The 23,687-nt window shown below is 41.5% G+C and overlaps 1 protein-coding gene across 1 annotated transcript; it reads left to right on the top strand.

Moving 5' to 3' along the window:
• The first annotated feature begins 241 nt into the window (after positions 1–241).
• On the top strand, positions 242–6,695 carry C1QTNF6 (C1q and TNF related 6). Its single transcript, XM_089526755.1, has 3 exons — positions 242–301; positions 2,400–2,643; positions 4,803–6,695. The coding sequence occupies exons 2-3, from the start codon at positions 2,406–2,408 to the stop codon at positions 5,348–5,350; spliced, it is 786 nt and encodes a 261-aa protein (XP_089382881.1). The 5' UTR covers positions 242–301; positions 2,400–2,405; the 3' UTR covers positions 5,351–6,695.
• Positions 6,696–23,687: the final 16,992 nt, after the last annotated feature.

Raw genomic sequence — 23,687 nt, 5'->3', positions numbered from 1 at the left:
CAGTTCCCTGGCTGCTGAAACAATAAGATCAGTCCATCTGCTTCTTTTCTTTTTCTTTTTGTCTTCCTTTCTTTGCAGAGGAAAGAGTTAACAATCGTGGCAGAAACCTAACACTGGAGAGGGAAGAGGAAGGGAGCTTCTCGGGCGCTTTGAGGCTCTCCTGCCAAGGCCCCGGCTCTTAAAGCCATGGGGCTGCAGGCGGGTTTGGCTGTCAGAGGGGTTCCGATGGGCAGAAGAAGGGACTGAGCGAGCAGAGGAGGGCGATCCCACGCCGGGCTTCCGAAGGAGAGCAGTGCCAGGGGTGAGCCAGCTGGGCAGCAGGGGAAGGGGGCAGGGATCGAGGGAGGGGGCACCCCTGGGGGGCTGGATCCACCACGTCTCCGCTTGTGGGAACGTGTCAAGGCTCCTGCACCGGGGGGGGGGGGGGATGGGTTGTTTTAGTCTCCACCAAAAATCAACTCTCTTTCGTCTAAAAGAGGCTGCTCCATTTCTGTTTCTGTCTCTCTCCCCTTCCCTTTTTTCTCCCTCTTTTTAAGAGATTTAAGGTGCATCCGCACTTCAGCAATAATCCGGTTCGAGACTGCTTTAACGGCCATGGCTCTAGGCTATGGATCCCCAGAATTCCATAGCATTGAGCCATGGCCGTTAAAGTGGTCTCAAAACGGACTATTCCTGCAGTGCGGATGCACCCTTAATTAGGGTATTTCTTGGCAAGCTGCTGCACAAACTTTCAGTGAGGAAATGGTGATAGCCAACCACTTTATCCCTCTTTCACAGGCTGCATCCTCACTGGAGAAATAACCCGGTTTGGCACCGCTTTAACTCTTTTCTGGCTCAAGGCTATGGAATTCTGGGAGTTGGAGTTTGTTGTGGGCTCCGTGCCGCTCTGAGCCCCACAAAAAACGCCAGCTCCCGGAATTCCATAGCCTTGAGCCAGAAAACAGTTAAAGCGGTGCCAAACCGGGTTATTTCTCCAGTGTGGATGCAGCCTAAGCGATCTTTTCCAACCCTGATTGGACATGGAGGGAAACCAATGGGCTCCTTGGACCCCCTCCCTCCTTTTCCAGTGCCACGTTTCCAGTGCCACGGGGGGGGGTCTGATCCTTGCCACGCTGCATCCCCAACCCTAGAACAAAACTCCCCAGGTTTCAAGAGTTTCCGATGACTTGCTCAAAGAGCCCAGTTCAAACAAGGAGGAGGTTTCATTTTGGCTCACACTAATGATACTGTATTATATATACCCATTGTACAGGTAGCAAAACTGAGGCCAGTTTCTAGATATGGCTCTTTGGAGTTGCTGGAACAGATTTTTATTCCCTCTGGTGTGAGCATTTGCCTCTCAGATGTTGGAATTTAAAGAGGGGGGAGGGTTTGAATCAGATCTCTAGTGCTGAGGTGTGTGTTGGGGGGAGAGCTTTAGCCATTATAAGTCACAAACTTCCCAGAGGGAAGGAAAGACAACACAAATATCTGCATTTCACATTGTGCTGGTGTCACAGTGAACAGCAGTGTGGTTTTAAACTAGAGATTTGTTGTCGTGTGCCATTTCTGACTTCTGGCGACCCTAAGGCAACCCTGTCCTGGGGTTTTCTTCAGAGGGGGTTTGCCATGGCCTTCCCCTGAGGCTGAGAGAGTGTGTGTTAAATGGAGAAACTTCATGACCATTGATGTGGTCCCTGCTGAACCACTTTTCCTTCTGCCCAGATATGCTTTTAACAAAGCAAAAAGACCTTGATAAATCCAGAGATCTCTAGTCTGACTTTCTTGGCCTGAGTTTCTTGTGGACTTTTCTAACAATCCTGAGCAAACTGTTGATTGTCCCATTCACTTCTTCAAAGAGTCACCTGCAAATGTGACAGCTCCTCCTAGTGACTGGTACATCCAAGAGAGGCATTTGTCACTGTACACAATATGACCGCTGCAGAGCTGACATCTGCAATCTGTGGTGGAAGAAAAACACCTATCCCTTTCACATGAGCTGGAGAACTACAGTTCCCATTATCTCCAGCCAGCTGGGTGAATGTGATGTGAATTGCAGTACAGCACACTTGGAGGCCTGCCTGGTTAGGAGAGAGTGACCTATCCTGGAAGAATTGACACCATTCACCTTGCCATCATTAAAAAAGTAAACTTTACAAATTGCATGTGCCTTCTTTATTTAGTATTGGAGGCATATAGACATGGTTTCAAAATGTGAGAATTGGATGATGATGATGATGATGATGATGATAAAATGATATAATTCTGTGGACCCTTTGTGGAATGGGTTCTGCCTCTCTTCTTTCTAGACACCTGCCCCTCTTTGGCACCCTGGAAGTGTTCTTGCAGAGAATCAAGCCCACCTTTCACTTCTTCTCCATAATCGCTCTCCTGATGTTTTCCTTGTTTTCTCCCAACAGTTCACTATGGAAGCTACCTGGCTGCAAGTTCCCTTGGCCTTCCTCATACTGCCATTGCTGGTGTTTGGAGCGCCCACTGATGAATCTGGCCCCCAAGAAGTTGCAACCAACTTGAAAGGCTGCAAGCGTTGTTGTGATTCACTGGACGTCCCTCCAGCAGAGCCCCATCCTGGCACACATCCCCACTCCTCACTTTACATAATGCCAGAGGTGCGTCCATATATCAACATCACCATTCTGAAGGGTAAGTGTACAGCAATCCTCTGTAGCCCTTGCCTTACCCTCACCTTCTCCTTGGCATTACTTCTCTATTTCTCAGTGCTGATTATAAGTTACCCATCTCTTTAGTAGAGACTTCCACAGTCTGGTGCCCTCAGATGTGTCAGACTGCAAGTCCCATCATGGTCATGCTGACTGGAGATTATGGGAGTTGCAATCTAATCTGTTTAGAGAGCACCATGGGACATTTATAGGTGGAAAAGCCAATGCTGGCTGCTCTGACAGCCTTTAATCAGAGCTATCAAGGATGCTATACAAGTATAGAAACACTATGTGAGGCAGGGCTCCCACATGAGCCAAAAGAACTTTAAAAGACCCTGCTGAATCAGATCAAAGGCCTATCTAGTCCTATATTTTGTTCTTACATTGAGTAATAAGTAATGCCTATGACAGTGATGGCGAACCTATGGCACGCGTGCCAGCAGTGGCACTCAGAGCCCTCTCTGTGGGTACATGTGCCTTCACCCCAGCATAGAGTTTGCCAGAGTTTGTTACTAGAAAGCCAGAGGGACATGGCACTTTGCAATAAATAAGTGGGTTTTGGGTTGCACTTTGGGCACTTGACCTCTAAAAAGTTCACCATCACTGGCCTATGAGAAGCCCACAAGCAGGACATTACTGTAATAGTATCCTCCCACTTCTGTTCCCTAGCAAGTAGATTGTTGTTGTTGTGTGCTTTCAAGTCATTTCTGACTTATGGTGACCCTAAGGTGGACCTACCATGGGGTTTTTCTTGGCAAATTGCTTCAGAGGGGTGCCATTGCCATCTTCTGAGGCTGAGAGAGTGTGACTTTCCCAGGGTCATCCAATTGGTTTCCAGGACCAAGCAGGGATTTGAATCCTGTTCTCCAGAGTCATAGTCCAATGCTCAAACCACTACACCACACTGGCTCTCTAGCAAGCAACAAGTAGTACCCAGCGGCAGTCAGTAGGGTTAGTGTCACCGGGTGGTAACTCATGATGTCACACACCTCCATTGACCTCCTCCTATACAGAATCCTAATGCTTTTTTGCACTAATGTTACTCATAAACCACTGAAAGTAATGCTAGTAGTTGTGGCATAAACAACTAGGAAAATTAAAATTATACTCTCCAATTATAATATCTTGTGTACAGCCTAAACATATTAAATATACAAAGTGAAGATCTTGTTAAAATGTGATATTTTAAAGAGAATTTAAATTTAAATTTAAAAATTTGAAATTTGAAAAAATCTGGGCCTCTCCTTTCTCCTCCCACTAAGCTTTACCGTACTCCCACCATCTCATAAAGCATTTTAAAGGGAAGCAGGTGAATGTTACAGCCCATTTCTGTCAAAAGGTAGATGTTTGAGGAGAAGTGGTGTCACCCCCCCCCCTTAGAGTGTCACCTGGTGCAGCCCACCACCACCTCTACACCTCCTTAGTGATGCCTTTGCCCAGAGGTATACTGTCTGTGATATTAGTGACAATTTATAACTGACATGACTGATAGCTGTTGAAAACCTTCTCATCCCTAAATTTGTCAGACCATGTCCTTGAAAATTCATCTGATGATCAAACTAGATATTCAAGGGGAGTTTGCATTCCTTACAATTAACCCTCCCACAACTGGATTTCCTCAGATAAACACCCCTCAGAATCAGATTTGTAAATTAAGTCCCTAATTACTTTGCAATGACTAGTCACAAAGTAAAGCATACTAAATGTAAGATACAGAGATGAGGACTATCATGTGGCACAAAAGAGCAGATGTCTTTCACCACTTGAGGGAGTACTTCTTCAAGAAACATGGTAAACATATCTAGTTTTTACCCTGGGTTGATGATTATCAGTCCATCTGTGGTAACAAATGCCATAGCTCACCTATGCGCTGTGCAGACAACTTCTTCCTTTTCTTTCTCCTAAATCTCCCACCAATCAGTTTCAACAGATTACCCTAATACTATGTATATATGAGAAAGAGCAAAACCTCTCTGTGTTTATGCTCCTGTATCATTTTAACACCCAATTCACTTTTTTCCTAAACTAAAAGAATTCCAGTGTTGTAAACTTTTCCTGATTTGGGAGTTGCTAGAGCTTGATATGATAGTGCTCCTGTGACATCACCCAGTCTTCCCTTTGCTTTTTCCTTCTTCTTCACAGGAGACAAAGGTGATCAAGGAGAGCCTGGAATTCCTGGGAAATGGGGAAAAGAAGGTCCATCAGGTGAACGGGGAACCCAGGGCCCAAAGGGCAGCAAGGGACAGATGGGGGCTCCAGGGGACCCCTGCAAACACCAGTATGCAGCCTTCTCAGTGGGCCGCAAAAAGGCACTCCACAGCAGCGAGGGCTACCAGGCCTTGATCTTTGACACTGTCTTTGTGAACCTCTACAGCCACTTTGATATGTTTAAGGGCAAGTTCTACTGCTATGTGGCTGGCTTGTACTTTTTCAGCCTCAATGTCCACACCTGGAACTTCAAGGAGACCTACATGCATGTCATGCGGAATGACCAGGAGGAGGTCATCCTCTATGCCCAGCCCAGTGACCGGAGCATCATGCAAAGCCAGAGCCTGATGCTAGAACTGCGGGAGAATGATGAAGTCTGGGTGCGCCTCTACAAGCGTGAGCGTGACAATGCCATCTACAGTGATGATGTGGACATTTACATCACCTTCAGTGGCTACCTGATTAAACCCACTCTCGAATAGATGTTTATCCCTCTGCTTCCCTAAAGCATCCTTATGATGTGCCTATATGAATTGTTGCAGTTCATGCACAGAAACATCTAAAGCGAGAGGAGATGGCTTGAAGAAGCATAGCTTGCATATGTTTTAGACTAAATGTGTTAAAATTGTGGGATCTGTAGTCCCAAAAGGAATTCTTTCAAGCTCTGAATCAAGGCTGAGCTGTCATGAAGGATCACAGGGGCTGCACCCACGCTATCTCCCTCCCCAAAGCCTACAGACCATACAAGGGAAAACCAGAACTGATTTCTCTTTTACCAAAGAAAAAAAAGGGTGAGGGGTCTGGTTTGGGGTTTTAAAAAGATGGGGAGTTGGATGTCCAGGAGCATCACAGATGGCTTTATTGTGTAATATGGCTTGTGGACAGCACAATTCTTACCCCTTCTTTAATAGAGAAAATATTTCTTTATCAGAGAGTATAGAATGGAAAAAAATAACTGTTCTGAATTGGAAGGCATCATTTGTCCCCAGAAAATGTTTTCTGATTCTTTTGCAGGCTTGCTTATTTTGGCAGATAAAGCCATAATATTTAGAACTAGGATCTCCAGATTTTCTGAAAATACTTTTACACCTGCAATCTCACACTTTACCCTCCAATCAGACTGGTGCTTGGTAACAGGTATGTTCTCAGTTGCCTTCCTCAACCTACCTATCTATGTTGAAATTGGTTGGACTACAACTTCTACAATCCTCATGGCTGAGGTCAATGGGAGCTGCAGTCTAACTCATCCTGAGCCATCAGGGTTGAGGAATTCATGTTTACTTGGGGAGGGATGTATGAATGATTGCCACCATCTCAAGTGAATAGCATGTTCATACATATTTCAGGCATAGTATAGGCCAACAGCCATGTAATATTATAACTGTAGGTAATGGCATCCTCCATTAATTAACATCAGTTTAAAATCACATTAGTTTATTTATGGTATGATTTACTTGGGATAAGACCTGATAATACAGTGGGCCCTTGCTATTACTGGGTTTGGTTCCAGGACCCCCTGTAGATACCAAACTCTTTGTATGCTCAGGTCCCACTAAATACAACGGCATAGTAAACAGAAAATGAAGGTTTACTTTTTGGAATTTTTTTTTTAAATATATATTTTCAAGCTGTGGATAGTTGAATCCATGGATACGGCAAGGTGACTGTACTTCAATGTAACCACAACCAGATGAAGCTTCCATCCTAATCCTTCAACAGGTTTTGTGACAATTAAAATGAAGGTTTGGACGTTGCATATGTTGTTTGTACAGAACTCTGAATTTAGCACAGAAATTGCATACATGGGTAGATAGCTCTCAAGTTACCATAGACCTGAAGGACTGTTAGTTCCCAGTAGTTCTAGAAATGTAGTTTTTTCAAGCTCTGACTACTTCAGGGTAAACAAGGAAGGCAGATGTCTAAAGTAAATATTTTCTTTCTTATTCTCACAAGTGGGATTTTCTTACAAGGTTGTCAGGATTGCTAGGATGCATTATGTGTAGCACTCTGAATTACAAAGCTAGGTTGGTAAACTGGTGCCTTCCTCAAATGGTGCTGAATGTCTGTTCCCATCACATTTCACTATCAGCCAGTCTGACTGAGGCTGCAGTCCTGCAACATCTGGAGCACCACGGGTTCCTCAGACTTGCTCTAAAGGCCTGTGCCATGATACTGTAACTTACTATGCACTTAGATTTCCAGAAAGTAGTGGCTTCCAGATGTGTTGGACTACAATACCTAACGCCATGCTGGCTGGGGCTCAGGAGTGTTGTATAGCAACACATCTGGAGGGCACCAGACTCAAGAAAGTTGTAGTATATTAACAGAAATGTTTGTCCATAAATAGTGAAAAGAAAAAAAAGAGATCTGCCCCCAAAATGAAATTTTCCTTGAGTCCCCAAATTTGTAGCACTGCAGACAGTGAAATTGTAAAAAGCATTCACACCTAGAACTGTTATGTTTGCTGAGTCTGCATTCCAATGTAATCTTAGCCTGCCTCTTTTCTTTAGGTTCCTAAAATGTACTTCTAAATGCTTAACTGAACTTTTAAGTTATGGCTACATTTCAGTTTTGGAACAGCAACAAAAAGATTTCTGAAATTTTCATTGTTATTTGAAGAGGCAATGCCCTTATCCCCCTGTAACTACACCGCTGTACACCTCTCCCATTCCTGTCATTCCTTGAAGCTAAGAGACAGAACAACAGATGGAAAAATATTAATCCCACCCCCTGCAAATGATAGCGTTCCCATGTTCAGAGAAGACATATAGCGGTGCACAGTTTTATTTTGACCTAGTGGGTAGCCTTGCAGAGCAGGGCAGCTTGAACATGAAACTGAATTCCTCCTCCCTGTGATGCACAGATTATGGAACCAGCTGTTGTAGATTTGCAGCGCATGGCGTCCCTCTGTCTCTCGAGGGAACAACAAGAATTTCTAGCACTGAATCACTTCCAGACCTAGGCTCTGAATCCCTCGAATCTTTGCTTCCTTTCCAATATCAACAGAGCTCTCGGATACTTCTGCAGAGCAATTGCATTTGAAGTTGAGAACAGTGCTTGGAGACAACTATTGATTGTAACTAGTTACATGTAACCCCTTCTCACTATCTCAAAGGCATAAGTATGTGGCTTTGCAGTGGCCACTTAGAAAGTTACCCTTTCATGTGTCAGTATAACTTTTAAAATGGTTTTTGTTTTAATAGGAACAAAGCCTGATTGAATGATGGAGAAGGAATATCACTTGGTTCCAGGGCTGCCTTCTATTGCTGCCTTGTGTTTTGTTGTGGGTAATGAAGTGACAAAGAGACAGGAGGAAAGTGTGTTTTATATCACAGGCCAGTGGCATATATCCTTCAGATTTTTTAAAAGAAAATTTGCTTTTGAGAAACAAAAAAAAAAAAAGGGGGGGGGTTAACAATGTAACTGTTTTTGATTAGCTTGAACCCAGAACTGTAAGTAATTAATTTTTTTAAACTAATGTTCCAACTTCTGGTCAAGAGACTAAAATATATATGTGGCAGAATGTGTTGGCTATGCTGTCTGCTTTTTGGTGCTAAAGAAAGCTTCAAATTCTTGGTGCTAAAGAATGTCATTTGGTGCTCTTCCAGGAAACTAGAAAAGAATTGATGTTTGCTGAGAAATATATTGGGATACGATGGGCACAGCAGAATATGGAATTTATGGTGCTTTATAGGAAATGGAAAACCAGCCAACAAGAATACTTGTGGTTTGTATATATACATGTGTATATATCCTAGATATTAAAATGTCTTTATTGCACTTTGAGATGGGTTTTCTTCCTTCTTCTCTTTTTCTCTTGTCTGCCAAATGGTTATGAGACTGTGTCATAGTGAGTTAGACCCATCACATAGCATTTCTGTTCATGTGCTGGTGAATCTGCCATAACTTAGCTCCTCATTTTTGCAGTGGCAACAAAATGATTTCTGGAAAGAAAGAAAGAAGATTGGTACAGAGTGAGTAACCCAAGGTCTAAACTTCATTTGGAACATTAACTCTGCCAATAAGACCATGTTTCTCAGCCTAACTTGGCTCACAAGCTTCCAGTGTATCCAGGTTTAGGAAATCTGTTAGTACTGTTGCTTCCTAGCTCTGAATATTTAAAGCTTGTGCTCTATGTGAAGGAATTTTGAAACACTGGTAGAGTTTTCAAAAATCAGCTAAAATGAAATTGTCTATACTAGTACCAGCCAAAATCAATAGGTACATCTGCATGATGCATAGACAGAATCATGTAAGTATTCAAGATTAGGAACTCCTCTGAATGAAAAGAAAGTGTTAGTAACCTTAATTCAACATCAGGGACTGCCTGAAGGAAGAGGCCCCTCCCTCCTCAACTGTCATCTCGGCCTCAGAGGGAGCGATCAGGCAGACCCAGCAACATCAGGGACTGCCTGAAGGACGAGACTTCTCCCTCCTTTAACTGTCACATTGTATTTTGTATTGTATTGCAATTTTTTACTGTACACCGCTATGATCATTGCGGAATAGCGGTCTATAAATAAAACGTATTATTATTATTATTATTATTATTATTATTATGTGATTGACTATGCATGGATTTTCAAATCTAGACTTTAAAAGAGCTAGGTACTCAAAGCCTGGGGGAGGGAAACAAATCTGCCAATTTGATTTCCACCACCATATGAACATTTAAAAATCTTTATGTCCCAAATATAAAGAAAGAGGCAGATTTGGGTTGATTCTCATCAGAAATGAACTGAAACTTAATTCTCACCCATCCATAGGTGTAACTGTTATTTGGCCAAAACAAACAAAAACAAAACAAGACTTGGGATAGAGACAGTTGTGCCTGGTGGTTTCCATTGGTCAGGGAGTGGGGTTTTCTTTGTTTTAGCAGTCCAAGCTTTAAAGAAATGGTGAATTCTAGCCCTGAAACAGATCCTGCAAGCTATCCAAGGGGATAGCTACTTTACAGTTCAGACTACAACCTGAATGGATAAACTTCCTCATGGATATGAAAGCCACCAAAAACCATCAGACAGATGTAAATAATATGAATACTTACTGGGAAATAGATCCTGTTCTGCATGAATCTGTTCTCAGTTACTAGGCACAGGTTGAACATATCAGGATTTTGGAAATCTGTGAGCGGAAGCCGTAGAAGCTCAAAAGTCAATCAGCTGCTCGATACAAATCACCAGAGGTCAGGAAGTAGAGGGAGGTAAATGTTTTCTATCTACCAAGGCAGTTTTCTGTGTTTCCAATTTAGTGAGTCAATCTTAATTCCAAAAAACAGAAGCATCTATAAAAGTAGGTTAAATCTCTCTTTCCCAAAATGCTTCCCAAATCAAGAAATGTTTTAGATGTTTTGGATTTTAGATGTTTTGGATTGGAATATTTGCATATACATAACAGGCTATCATGGAGAAGGAACCCAAGTCTAAATGTGAAATTCCTTTATGTTTTTATGTACCCTGTACACATAGCCTGACAGTAATATTATGCACAACAGCCAATGTAGCATAGTGTTGGACTATGACTCTGGAGAAAAGGGTTTGATTCCCAGCTCAGGTGATCATGGGCAAGTCACATGCTCTCAGTCTCAAGGGACAGCAATGGCAAACCTTCTCTGAACAAATATCTTGCCAAGAAAACCCCATGACAGGTTCACCTAAGAGTCCCCATAAGTCAGAAATGACTTGAAGGCACACAACAACAACAACAACAACAACAACAACAACATTATAACAATATTTTAATAACTTTTTATAACGATTAAGATAAGGATAATGCACCCACACCTATTTTGTTGGGTATGCATTATTGGACTCAGAAATCCATTCTATGCCTTTCTGAACACTGTCAAACACTACAAGATAGTGTTTCTGCACAATGGTCCAGTCTGTGGGCTATGCTAAAGTGATAAAAAGGTCCATATGATGATTTACCAAAGGAGTGCGCAACTGCTCTCCAGATGTTGCTGAACTGAAACTCTCAGCATTCCTCACATTGGCTATGCTGGCAAGAGCTGCTGGGAGCTATATTTCAACAGTATCTGGAGGGCCCAGGCAGCCATTTTAATATTGTGTTCAGGGTGTTGCACCAGAGCCTTTCTGATCTTGGAAGCCCTGGTTAGTTCTTGGATGGGAGATCACCAACAAATACCAGGTGCTGTAGGCTATATTTCAGAGGAAGGAACTGTCAAAACCACCTCTGAGTATTCCTTACCTAAGAAAACCCTATAAAATCCATGGAGTCATCATAAGTTGACAGGCAACTTGAAACCACATAGGCATGTTAAGAATATCATCCTGGAATGTGCGCAATCTAGTTCTAGTCTTCAAGAAGCCATCAAAATCATTGGGTGACCTTTGGGATACCCTCCCTCCTCCCTCCCTCCCTCGTCCCACCTTGGAAGGAGATGCTAAATCCCCACAATATGTTCAGTATCTTGGATAATTCCTTTAAAGTTAAGGCTAACACCAGGAATGAATTCATCTCTGCACTGACATGGAAACCACAAGCCACCACCAGGTAAAGATAAGGTGAAGAAGAATGGAGCCTTATATACATCCTTGAGGGAAATGTGGGCTCTAAATAGAACTCATAACTAAATAATAATAAGTACTGTTAAACATTCACTAACTGTAGGTCTTGGACTTGGCTTATGAGAATATAATGAAGAAGCCATTTGCAGCTCTGTAGAAATCTTCTAGAGCCACTGTGGCTTAATGGTTTGAGTGTTAGACTAGAACTCTGGAGACCAGGGTTCAAACCTCTGCTCTGCCATGGATGACCTTGGAGAAATCACACTCATCCTCAAAGGAAGGCAAAGGCGAACCCCTTCTGAACAAATCATGCCAAGAAAACCCTGTGTTAGGGTCACAATAAATCACAAATCACTTAATATTTCAAATTTTATTGCTTTTGACCAAAGGTCAAAATCACTTAAAGGCATGCAACAACAACAGAAATCCTCTATGTCAAGATGACAGGGATGAACCTTTGACTACGACCTGGAGCTGCCCCCAGGCTCATTTGCTTGTCGCATTTCTGCTGCTTCTAGTTATTCTTACCTTCCCTAGATTCTAATGCTGATCTCTGTTAAATTATAACTGTTCTTTCTCAGACAGGACCAAAAGATACCTCCAGGGGTTGCTAGAGAAACATTAGGTAGGATGGATTATACAAATGAATGTAACAGGCCTTGGCCCTGTAGCAACTACAACTGATGTTGCTATTGCTATTGTTATTTATTGTTGCTGTTCATTTTATGTCTATGGGTCTCATCCCAGGGAAAGGGCAGGATATTCAGTTACTCACTCAGTCCTACCTTTCCCCAGGAACTGGACTTAAAGCAGCTTACAAATTAAAGCATATGCTATACAAATAAAAACATACCAAAATTATTAATAAAATGCTCCTAAACTATCAATAGAATCTTTTTTAAAAAATTAAAACATACATTAGAGTACATACGCCAGTAAAAACCAGTATAGCATTCTATCAAAAGTATTTGTTTTAATAATAGCAAGTCACCCCCACCACAAGCTTGTCAGAACAAAGAAGTTTTTGTTTGTTAGCAGAAAGATACCAAGGAAGTCTCCCTTCTAGCTTCTCTAGAAACAGAAGTCAAGCACCTAGAAGCAAGCTCCAAAAAGGCCCTGACTGAAAGCATTTCCCCTTTAAAGCTAACTGATAAGCCAGGAAACATCTCTAGTGGCAAAACAGGAGTAGCTTGTCTTTTCAATCCATAGCAGAGTCTGGAGGGCTAGGAATTGCAGCACTTACCTTCTTGACAGTAAGAGCTGTTCAACAGTGGAACACACTCCCTTGGAGTGTGGTGGAGTCTCCTTCCTTGCAGGCCTTTAAACAGAGGCTGGATGGCCATCTGTCAGGGATGCTTTGATTGTGATTTCCTGCATGGCAGGGGGTTGGGCTGGATGGCTCTTGTAATTTCTTCCAATGCTATGATTCTATGATTTTACCTTGGCTTGTTGTTGTGCTGCAATGTTGATCTAGGATCAGAAAGCAAACATCATAACAGTGGGAGGAAAGTTGACCTTCACAGCTGTCTGAAACTATTACAACAGGGATGTGAAAATCTACTCTCAGTTTGGTTGCATTTCTCCAAATGTCACCTGCATTCTTGGTTCATTTCAGGTTGTGATGTTATTTATTACTCACAGAATTTGTGCATATTTTTTTTCAAAAGTATGTGATTATGTGTCTCTCTTTAATGTACCATTTTTGTTCACATCCCATCCCCCTCATGAACTTGACAATAAGCATGCATATTTTTCAGTCGTATACATTTCTACCCATTCATATTTTTAAAATGTTTGTTTGGTTTTGCAAGTATTTTACTAATGGCTTGTTCAGCCTTATGACCATTATAGCCTATGGGGTTCCATAGAGGTCAGTCCTGTCCTGTATGCTTTTCAACATCTTCATGAAGCCACTGGGAGAAAGTGTCCAAATGCTGATAACACCCAGCTCTATCTCTCCCTTACAACTGATGCCAGGGAAATTGTGGTAGTACTAAACCGTTGCCTGGATGCAATAAAGGACTGGTTATCGGTGAACAAACTGAGGTCTAATCCAGACAAGACAGATGTGCTGATGGTCAGTAGGAAAATCAGCCTGGGACTGGGTTCACAAACTATTCTAGATAAGGTTGCTCTCTTTCTGAAATAACATGTTTGTAGCTTGTGTGTGCTTTTGGACCTGGCACTGTTCTTAGAAAGCCAGACTACTGTAGTGGCCAGGAGTGCCTCTGCCCATTTTTAGCTGATGAGCCAGCTGCACCCTTTCTTGGGGAAGGCAGATCTGGCTACAGTGGTTCATGCATTAATAACATCATGATTAGATTATTGTAATGTGCTCTATGTGGGGCTGCCCTTGAAAAGTGTGTTAGGAAGGATCTAATTAGAGGAATTTCTGAATTTAGCTCAATTGCTGAGAGGTAGGGTCCTAACAACACCCTTTCGAGACTGGGTCCCAAGGTGTCTACAAGAGGTCCACAAGAATCCCTTGAGAGATGACGCTGAGGCAGACTGCTCCAATTAAGTCCAAATATTTATTAAAAAGGGAAAAACAAACACACAGCAAAAGGGGGCACACACATTCATGCACACATGCAATGCTTAATGAATGTAAAGGAGGTAAATCGGGAGAGAGTTGAGACAGGCAAAATCTATGGGAGATACTCACTTCCAAAGGCTTTTCCAGGAACCAGATGTGGATATAAATGATGAGATGACACGGCCACCGAAATATGGGGGAAATGGCTGAGGGAGCTAAAATCAGAGTTCAGTCTGACATGAAGCCAGGCTGTATTCTGAATGTAGCACACTGGTGTATGCTTAGACTGAGGCTTATGTAGACAATTTGTAGCCCCTGGCTATGAACTTGATGGCTTAACTTCAGCCAAGACAAAGGGTATGAAGACCTGGGCTTTTGTTAAACCAAGGTGAAGAATAGACTGAGCCAATGCACTTGGATCTGAACACAATCAAGGAAGGCAAACAGATGAATAGATGGCCAGTGACTTAATCACTGGGCCATTAAGTGTGAGGCTGAAAACAAACAGCCTGTATTGTACTGGTTTTGGAGGAGATGGTTTTTCTTGTCTAGCAACTCCCAAACTTCCTGTGGGGATTTTCCAATCCTATCTCTAGGGCTCCTACTCCCTCCTTAGTGGGCTGCCTACATGACATCTCTGCTTTGGAGAAATGGTGGTGCCCCAGGAGGTCAGCTTGGGGTCAAAGTGAATTCCACACACACTTCAAAATTTATTAAAATCCATATGTGGTAACAAGTGTTTGGAAGCTGCAGATAGTACAAAATGCAGCAGTTAGTCTGGTGTTAGGTATGCATTTTTGAGATCTTATAACACCAGTCCTGCAAGAACTGCACTAACTTCCAATTTGCTTCCAAGCTCAATTCAAAGTTCTAAATGACTTGGAGCCAGGATATCTGAAAGACCACCTTCTCCCATATGAGTCTTCCAGAAAGATATTCAGAGGAGGCCCTGTTGCATGTCCCTATGCCTTGTGGAGTTAGGTTGGTAGGTACATGCTACCTCAACTACAGAAATCCGAATGCAAGAAAGTTAGGCTGGTCTCATCTCTTTTAAGCTTCCACTGGGCAGCCAAAACAGTGCTGTTTCACATGGCGTTCAATATTTAAAATAGCTGTTTTAACTGTTTCAAAACTGGATTCTAGGATTTTTTTTAGACTGTTTTAGGAATTTTAAAGAGCATTTTAATGTGTTTGAAATATTTTTATCTTTGTGTTATTTTAATTCGTTTTTAATTGTTCATTGCTTCAGGAGCCCTTGTGGGCTGGGAGGCAATATAGATATACTTAAATAAATAACTATGAATGTTAGACAAACTTGTCATAAACAAAATGTGACAGATGTGACTCAAACAAAATCAAACAATGATGTCAAGGAAAGGGGTCCTACATTAGGACCCCAGGAAGGATGTATTTGGTCCCATGGCCTGAGACTCCAGACCATTGCCTAAGCAAACTGCACACCAGAGCACTGCTTGTGGACAGATGGCCATATGGGTCCTTTTAAAGAAGACCTCTTTACATCTCATTGTACTTAAGATTTGCTCATCAATCCTAAATGTTTTTCTATAATTTGTCTCAGGCATGAAAATGAAAATGAAAACTATAATCAAGAAATCAGAAGAAGGCAAAGACTTGAATAGGCAGCTATGAAGGAACCAGATATAAACCTTATGTCTAAAGAGATAGCCCCAAACATCAAAGTCAGAATCATTTCTGGCATAGTATTTCCAATTTCTATGTATGAGTATGAAAGTTGGACAGTGAAGAACGCTGACAGGAAGATCAACTGACTTGAAATGTGGTGCTAGAGGAGGGTGGTGCAGATGCCATGTACTGCCAAAAAGCCAAATAAATGGATCAGAGAGTATATCATACCTGAACTCTCTCTAGCAGACAAAATAACTAAATTGAGGCTATCATACTTTGGATATGTCATGAGATGGCATGACTCATTAGAAACAGTGGCATCACTAGAGCTGGTGTCACCTCATTTGAGAACCACTCTTTTAGAGCATTTCCCTATCACATAAAGTCCCTGTGAGACTGTGAAACAAAGCATCATGAAGATATCCAATGGTTAAAACTGGAGTGGTCAATTCAGCAGCAGGAATGACAACACAGGTAAGTTCCCTAGCCCTCAGTACAGTAAAAGGCAACAAAGCCCCATTAGAGGAAAAGTTGGCATCCATGCTTTTATCACTTTTTACAGAATTACCACTTAAAGGAGGTTGTAAGGACACCTTGAAAAATACCATAGTAAGTACAAGGCTCCATTTCAATTCCTCGCTAGAACCTTTTGTTTTCCCTACTTTTCCTTCCTCACTTGGCCCAGCATCATCAACTGTATGTGTGATCTCACAGTAGAAACTGGACTTGCACTACTAAGACAAACAATCTGTTGGATTTAATACAAACAAATTTGACTCATACTTTGCCTCACTTTTGTGTCCTGTAGAGCTATTAGGTTGATGTTCTCCTCTACTTTTAATATTGGTCTGCTACCAGCCACATAGCAGTGCTTTTTAATGCTGTATGTTTTGGCAGGATGAATCCTCTCCACGTCTACAAACAGCTTCAGCAAATCATACTTAAATTGCTTCCTTATTCATTCTCAGGCTGGGCCTTACACTGCACCAAGGTGATCCACATTCTGTGCTAAGAATAAATTGTACAGATTAAGCATATTTGCATCTATTCTTTTTGCATAATGTCTTCCGCTTTCATAATTTGCTTCTTAAAAGTCTTTGACATTGTCTGACCATGAAAAGAGCAAAGAGACTAGAGGGAGAAAAGGAAGACAAAGAGACTGGAATGCAAGACTGCACAAGACACCAAGATTCTTTTCTTCCTTCACCAAGGAAGGAGACATTCTCCAAAATAAGGTTAGGAAAAGATGTTAGATAGAATCCAATTGTTGTATTATACATGTGTAAATACCCTTATGGTAGCTTAGACATTTTTGTCCAGTGTGGGATATCTATATTCAGTTCAAGGTTGCAGAAGCAGCATTGTTCATGTGGTCCCATTTGTACATGACTGTGCAATTCTGCATAGTTGCATGCACCCACTGGGCATGGATGTGCATGCATTGTGCATGTGGATTACTCAAGAATGTGCACTCAATGTTGCACATCCACAAGTACATACATATTTGTTTGCACTCACAGCATCACAATTCACTAATGAGGCAGCATTGTGGTATGATCTTTGGAATAGCGGTATATAAATAAAACAAATTATTATTATTATTATTATTATTATTAAAACATTGTGTTAGTGAAATATGCAAGCATAAGCCCACCTTATGCTTGTTTGTGTCCTTTTGGTGGAGGACTTACAGTTTTTCTGCAAAGTTGTGTGCCTTCAAGTTGTTTCTAATTTATGGTGACCCTAAGGCAAGCCTATCATGGGGTTTTCTTGACAAGAATTGTTCAGAGAAGGTTTGCCATTCTTTTCCTGTGAGGCTGAGAGCATGTGACTTCCCCAAGATCACCCATGGCCAAGATGGGGATTGAACCCTGGTCTCCAGAGTCGTAGTCCAACACTATTTCTGCAATAGTTAATGGCCATTTTGTGACAGGTGGAGAGTGGGGAATTATAGGAGCATCTGGCTATGCTCCATAACAAATGCAGACTGATGACATAACCCTCCAAGACTCAGTAGAAGACACCATTGCTTTGTGTCTGGTTATGAAGCATAGCCAGATGCTTATCCAATCACCTGTGCTCCCTACCAGTCACTATTAATAGGGATGGGCAGATCTGTCAAGTCAGTTTCTCTGGTTCTCTTCCTTTCACACCTCCAAGTCTGTTCCATACAGATGTTATTTTTCTATAAAAATCCTTGGTGTAGTTCCTGCATTACACTAGTGGAACATAAAGCCCACCAGATCTAGTTACATTCTTCTACTTCCCCAAGGTTCACTCCATCTGTCACTGTGTTGGACACACACAACCTGATGATCATTCAGTGACCAAGGGAGGAATTAGGAGGGGGGTTACTGGGCCACAGCCAACTGTATTCCTTAAGGATGTCATTCTCTTGGACCTCAAAATCTGAAGGACTTGAGGTGGTAAAGAGGAATGCCTGTTTCTTCCCACAGCACATTACAAGAATTGGTTGTTCCCTTACTGCGCCTCTCAGTGTCAGGTTATCTTGGATGAAACCAATTATCTGGACCCATTTCAAACCAGCTTCAGGGTGGGATATGGAGTTGAGACTGCCATGGTTGCCTTAGTCGATGATCTCTGTCTGGGCATTGACAGGGGAAGTGTAACCCTGCTGGTGCTTTTGGACATCTCCGCGGCCTTCGATACCATTGACCACGGTATCTTTCTGGATCGCCTGAGGGAGTTGAGCATTGGAGGCACTGCCTTGCAGTGGTTCAGGTCCTACCTCTAGGGCAGGATCCAGATGGTATAGCTTGGGGACAGTTTTTCAACCAAGAGGGAGCTCATATCGGGTGTTCCTCAAGGTGCGATACTGTCCCCAATGCAATTCAACATTTACATGAAGCCGCTGGGAGAGATCATCCGGAGGCATGGGGTGCGGTGCTATCAGTATGCTGATGACACCCAAATCTCTCTATATATATATATGTCATCAACTACTGCAGTCACTAAGGATAGCATCTCTCCTCTAGAAGCCTGCCTTGGGTCGATAAGGGGCTGGATGAGGGAAAAGAAACTCAGGCTGAATCCAGAAAAAATGGAGGTACTCATGATAGGTGCCCCAAGTCCTGGAAAGGAGATTTGTCCGCTTGTCCTGGATGGGGTCACACTTCCCCCAAAGGACAAAGTTCACAGTTTGGCAGTGCTCCTTGATCCATCTTTACAGTTGTCATCTCATATAGATGTGACTGTTAGGAGTGCCTGGTATCAGCTTCGGCTGATACGCCAACTGTGCCCCTACTTGGACCAAAAGGACCTTGAAGCAGCGGTACTTGCACTGGTAACCTGTCGTTTAGACTTCTGTAACACGCTCTACTTGGGGCTGCCCTTGTACCCAGTCCAGAAGCTTCAACTGGTTCAAAATTGGTCACCAGTACATCTAGGTTTGACCATATTACACCAGTGCTAAAATCTCTTCACTGGCTGCCAGTTATCTTCCGGGCGCAATACAAGGCATTGGTTATTACCTTTAAAGCCATACATGGCTCGGGCCCGAGTTACTTATGGGAACGCCTCTCCCTACACAATCTGCCCCGCACTCTCAGAACATCAGGGAAGTATTTCTTAGAACATCGTAACACCAAGTTAATCACAACTTCCCACAGGGCATTTTCAGCAGTGATCCCAACATTATGGAACAGCCTACCACAGGAGATCCATGGTATTACCTCCTTAGAGGCCTTTAAGAGAGCACTCAAAACGGACCTCTTTCGGCGGGCTTATCCAACAGACTTTGTATGAAAGCTAATGAGAAGAATCCACTCTCAACTTTGTTTATGGAAAGATAGGTTTTAGAGCACTAATAGGAACTGGTAAATTCAGTGTTAGTTTTTAATGATGTATGAATATTTTGTATTATTTGTATTATTTTGTATTATGTACTGCTGTAATCCCACCTTGATCTTTAGAGAGGCAGGAAATATAAATAATAATATTAATCATCATCATCATCATCATCATCATCATCATCATCATCATCATCATCGAGTTGAAAAACACCACAAGGGCCCTCCAGTACAAACCCCCTGCCTGGCAGATGGCCATCCAGCCTCTGTTTAAAGGCTTCCAAAGAAGGAGACTCTACCACACTCCGAGGGAGTTTAGGTGGAATCTCTTTTCTTGTAGCTAGCATCCATTTTTTATGGGAAAACAAGCATGCTCCATCCTCAATATGACATCCTTTCAAATATTTAAACAGGGCTACCATATCATTCCTCAGGCCATTATGACCAAAAGCTACATAAGCAGATATACTTAAAAATTACATCCACATACATCACCAACAAGGTGCAATAGTTAATAATAATAATAATAATAATAATAACAACAACAACTTTATATCCCGCCCAATCAATGGCGAATCCGGATGGCTAACAACAGTGGAAGTACAATAAAAAATACAATAAAAACAAACGGTTCCCTTCCCAGCCCCCCAACCATATAAAGTAGACAATAACAATAATCAATATCAATACTGTGGCAATCAATAGGAAAACATAACAATGTTACAAATCAAACAAGGTTCTTAAAAAAGCCTTTCCCCAACCACTCAGCACAAGTTCACATCAAAACAATATTAAGCAAAGGTTAAAGGGGACAGGTTTCCCACCCCAGAAGCCCCATCCTGAATGGATCTCAGTTTAACTGGAAGTCCTACCCATAGGTAGGACATGTCAGAATCATATGACCTTTCTAAGATCCCTCTCTGAACACATGACACCCATGTGGGCCAGGAGGAAAATTTTCAGAGCTTTGCAACTTACGTGAGCCATTTTCACCTTTCCCAAATTGTCCCATTGCTGAGGACCAGTAAGAAGAGGATTCAGAGCCCAATGATCCATGCATTTCTAACCAGGGAGCATTTCCAACATCTCTCCTGATTGCTTCAGAATAGCAGTGGCTCTTACTACAAGGCTGTGAACTCCTTTATCAGTTCATACTGTTTTCTGTTTTCTATCTAGACTTCTTTTTGTGTTACAAATGGTTTCCTACTTTTTTTAAAAAAAAATGCTTTTGAAAGTATGCATATGTTTTACCCTTGATAGAGTAAACACTTCAGTTAGATGAAATATTTCATGACATGCATGATTATTGTCTTCATGTTTCTGGGTATAGCTCCATGATGCTTCATTATGAATTCATTTTCCTGAAATAAATCAGCAACAAAAGCCTAATAGTTTAAGGTACTATATTTTTCTTATATTCCAAACTTACTCAATCACTATATTCTGCTATCCATGTGCCTTTTCTCGTTAACATATAACTTGTAATATACTATGCAATCTGCTTTAAATTTCTAGCTGTGAGTTACATTACTAGCCAATAATTTGTTAGCAATAAACCATCCAAACAAAAGGATCATTATAATTCTTCCCTTGTTTGGTTTTTCCATCAGGCTATTCAGGCTGCATCACTAACTGAAGTTTTTTGCAGGTGGCAGAAAAAGATGTGATTTCAAGAGATGTCAGTATGGGGGCAATCGTTTCTTGGAACATCCTTTCAAATTGAAGAGGCATATTGTTAAAGCAAAATTGGGTATATCCTGTAGTCCGGTGCTTAATTTGGAATTTGTCCACATACTAAATTCAAATAAACATGAACAGTGCTGAATGTACGCTTCCCCATCTCCATTTTTATTTAAAACATGCAGGGGTAGATGTGTTGGCCATTTAATAAACAAATACCAGAATTTCATAGCATTGAGCCATGGCAGTTAAAGAGGTCTTAAGCTGCATTAATTCTCCAATGCAGATAAAGCCAAATAGGTTTCTTGTAACAATAAAATATCTGGATTCTCTTTTTGACTAATGAAACTATTGTAACCTCTAATGTTAACCACTGTAGGTTTAATTGTATTCATGCCCCATTAGTTGGACAAAAGCTATTCAATGCTCCCTGTTTAATTTAAGAATGCTTAACAACTTAAAAATGTTTATAACAATATTAACACTCACAACTTCAGTGGCACTAATATATTTGTGTAGCATTATAAAAAGAGTAAGGACCTGATCTTCACTCCTTGTCTAGGTCTAATTATCCAGTGAATCTTGAATGTTAGCTTTCCTTTATGTATGAGAAATAAAAAAAATACAAGTAAAACTTGATTGGTAAGTATTAATACTTCTAAAAATAAGTTATTAATCCAAGTGTTCTTTCAGGGATTGCAAGTGCCATTCACACCATTTTCCCTCTCCTTCAGGAGCACTGAAGACTTAGGCCCTATACAGACAGGCCAAAATAAAGCTGCTTCAGGTCACTTTGGAGGTATGGTGTTTCAATGATGCATGGATCCTAAGAGTCTAGAAGCTGCACCAAAGCTGCACTCCAATCCTTAGGACTGGAGCGTGGCTTTGGTGTGGCTTCTGAACTCTTAGGACGCATGTATCATTTAAACAGCATACCTCCAAAGTGACTTGAAGCAGCTTTATTTTGGCCTGTCTGTATCAGGCCTTAGATCATCTTGAAGTGTTTGAAGCCTTTTGTTGCACCTGAATTGTAGAATCATAATTGCATTTACATGGTGATCTCTTTTCAAAGGAAGTCAAGACCACTTGTTGAAGATGTAACTGCTGTAAAGGGTCTCTTCTGAATTAGGCTTGTCAGTCAATATCAGTAGTTATTTAGTGGTGTCCTTACAAGTGGGCTGCAGGGTCTTCCTCCAAGAAAAAAGAGGAAAATGTTTCTTTCATTAGAAGAAAAAGATCTCTTAAAGGCTCTACAACTTCCCTCAAAGTCATTAGGCTAGACTGTGTTTTTTTCCCATTTACTATTTAGATCTGATTGTCCCATTTGCTCCTTACTAACAGTGGTTTAAATATCAAAACATTTAGAACAAATGGGGTTCTCACCACAGAGAAGATACTACGAATGCAGACAAATCTGTTTAGCAGTGGAAGGAGTAGAAACCTTTCCTCTGGCTGTCTACGAACGGTAGTTTCAAGGATATAGGGTTCTTCTACACTGTACAAATAATGCAGTTTAGCAGCGCTTGAAATGCCATGGCACCATGCTACAGAATGATGGGATTTGTAGTTAGGTGAGGCACTAGCACTCTGTGGTAGAAAAGGTTAAAGATCTTGTAAAACTACAAATCCCAGGATTCCATAGGATGGAGCTACAGTACTTAAAGTAGTGTCACACAGCATTAGTTCTACAGTGTAGATGCACTCAGAGTCAACACTGTGAGAACTTTTCCATCTCTGCAGCAAAGGTTGAGGAGCTATGTCCAAAAACACTCAAACTGGAGTAATTAAGAAATCTGCTAAAAAAATATTTTTATTTTAAATATTATACTTGGCAATGTAGATCCTTCAAAAGTAAGCAGTAGACTTTTTTTGTCCAGCAACTAAGGGAAACTATACTACAGATTTTAGATCAATGCATTGTGGTTGACCATGTAACAACTAACTCAAAGATGTTTTAACACCCTTATATGAAGACCATCTTCCTCTGTTTATCATCTTTGGAGCTATCAGTAACATCTCTTGAGAGATCTGAAGAACTGAGACACACTGGGGCTACCTGATGCTTTGATGTTGAGGGTTTTGTGGTGGAAATTTGTCTGCATTTATAGTAGTATAACAACATCTCTGTGGTGAGGAATGTGGTTCAGTCATAGCCTCTTACGTTAGCACTGTTCTTGTTAATTGCCCTCAGGTCAACTTCATCATATGGTGATCCTATGAATGAGAGACCTATACAGCCATGCTCAGCTCTTGTAGACTCAGGGTGATAGCTTCCCTGACTGAATCTATCCATCTGGAATGCAGTCTTCCTCTTTTATTACTTCCCTCCACTTTATCAAGCATTATATATTTTTTTCTAGTGGGTCATGTCTGCTTATGATCTGGCCAAAGTACAACGACCTCAATTTAGTCTTCTTGGCTTCTAGGGAGAGGTCAGGCCTGATTTGTTCTAGTGGCTCATTCCCACTATGATTTAAAGCGACTCACTGATTGGTTTATATGACTGTCATTCCCATTTTAAACCAGTTCCAATCCTACTCTGATTGATTTCTGTTGTGATAAAGTGAGGCAAATACAAAAAACTGTTTTTTCCAGGCACTAGTTTCCTAGCAGTTCT

This window comes from Sceloporus occidentalis, unplaced genomic scaffold (genome assembly GCF_023333645.1).
Source record: "Sceloporus occidentalis isolate IW3139 unplaced genomic scaffold, rSceOcc1.0.p SCAF_5, whole genome shotgun sequence".
Classification (NCBI taxonomy): domain Eukaryota; kingdom Metazoa; phylum Chordata; class Lepidosauria; order Squamata; family Phrynosomatidae; genus Sceloporus; species Sceloporus occidentalis.
The sequence above is the reverse complement of the archived record's forward strand: the minus strand, read 5'-3'. Positions and strand labels throughout refer to the sequence as shown.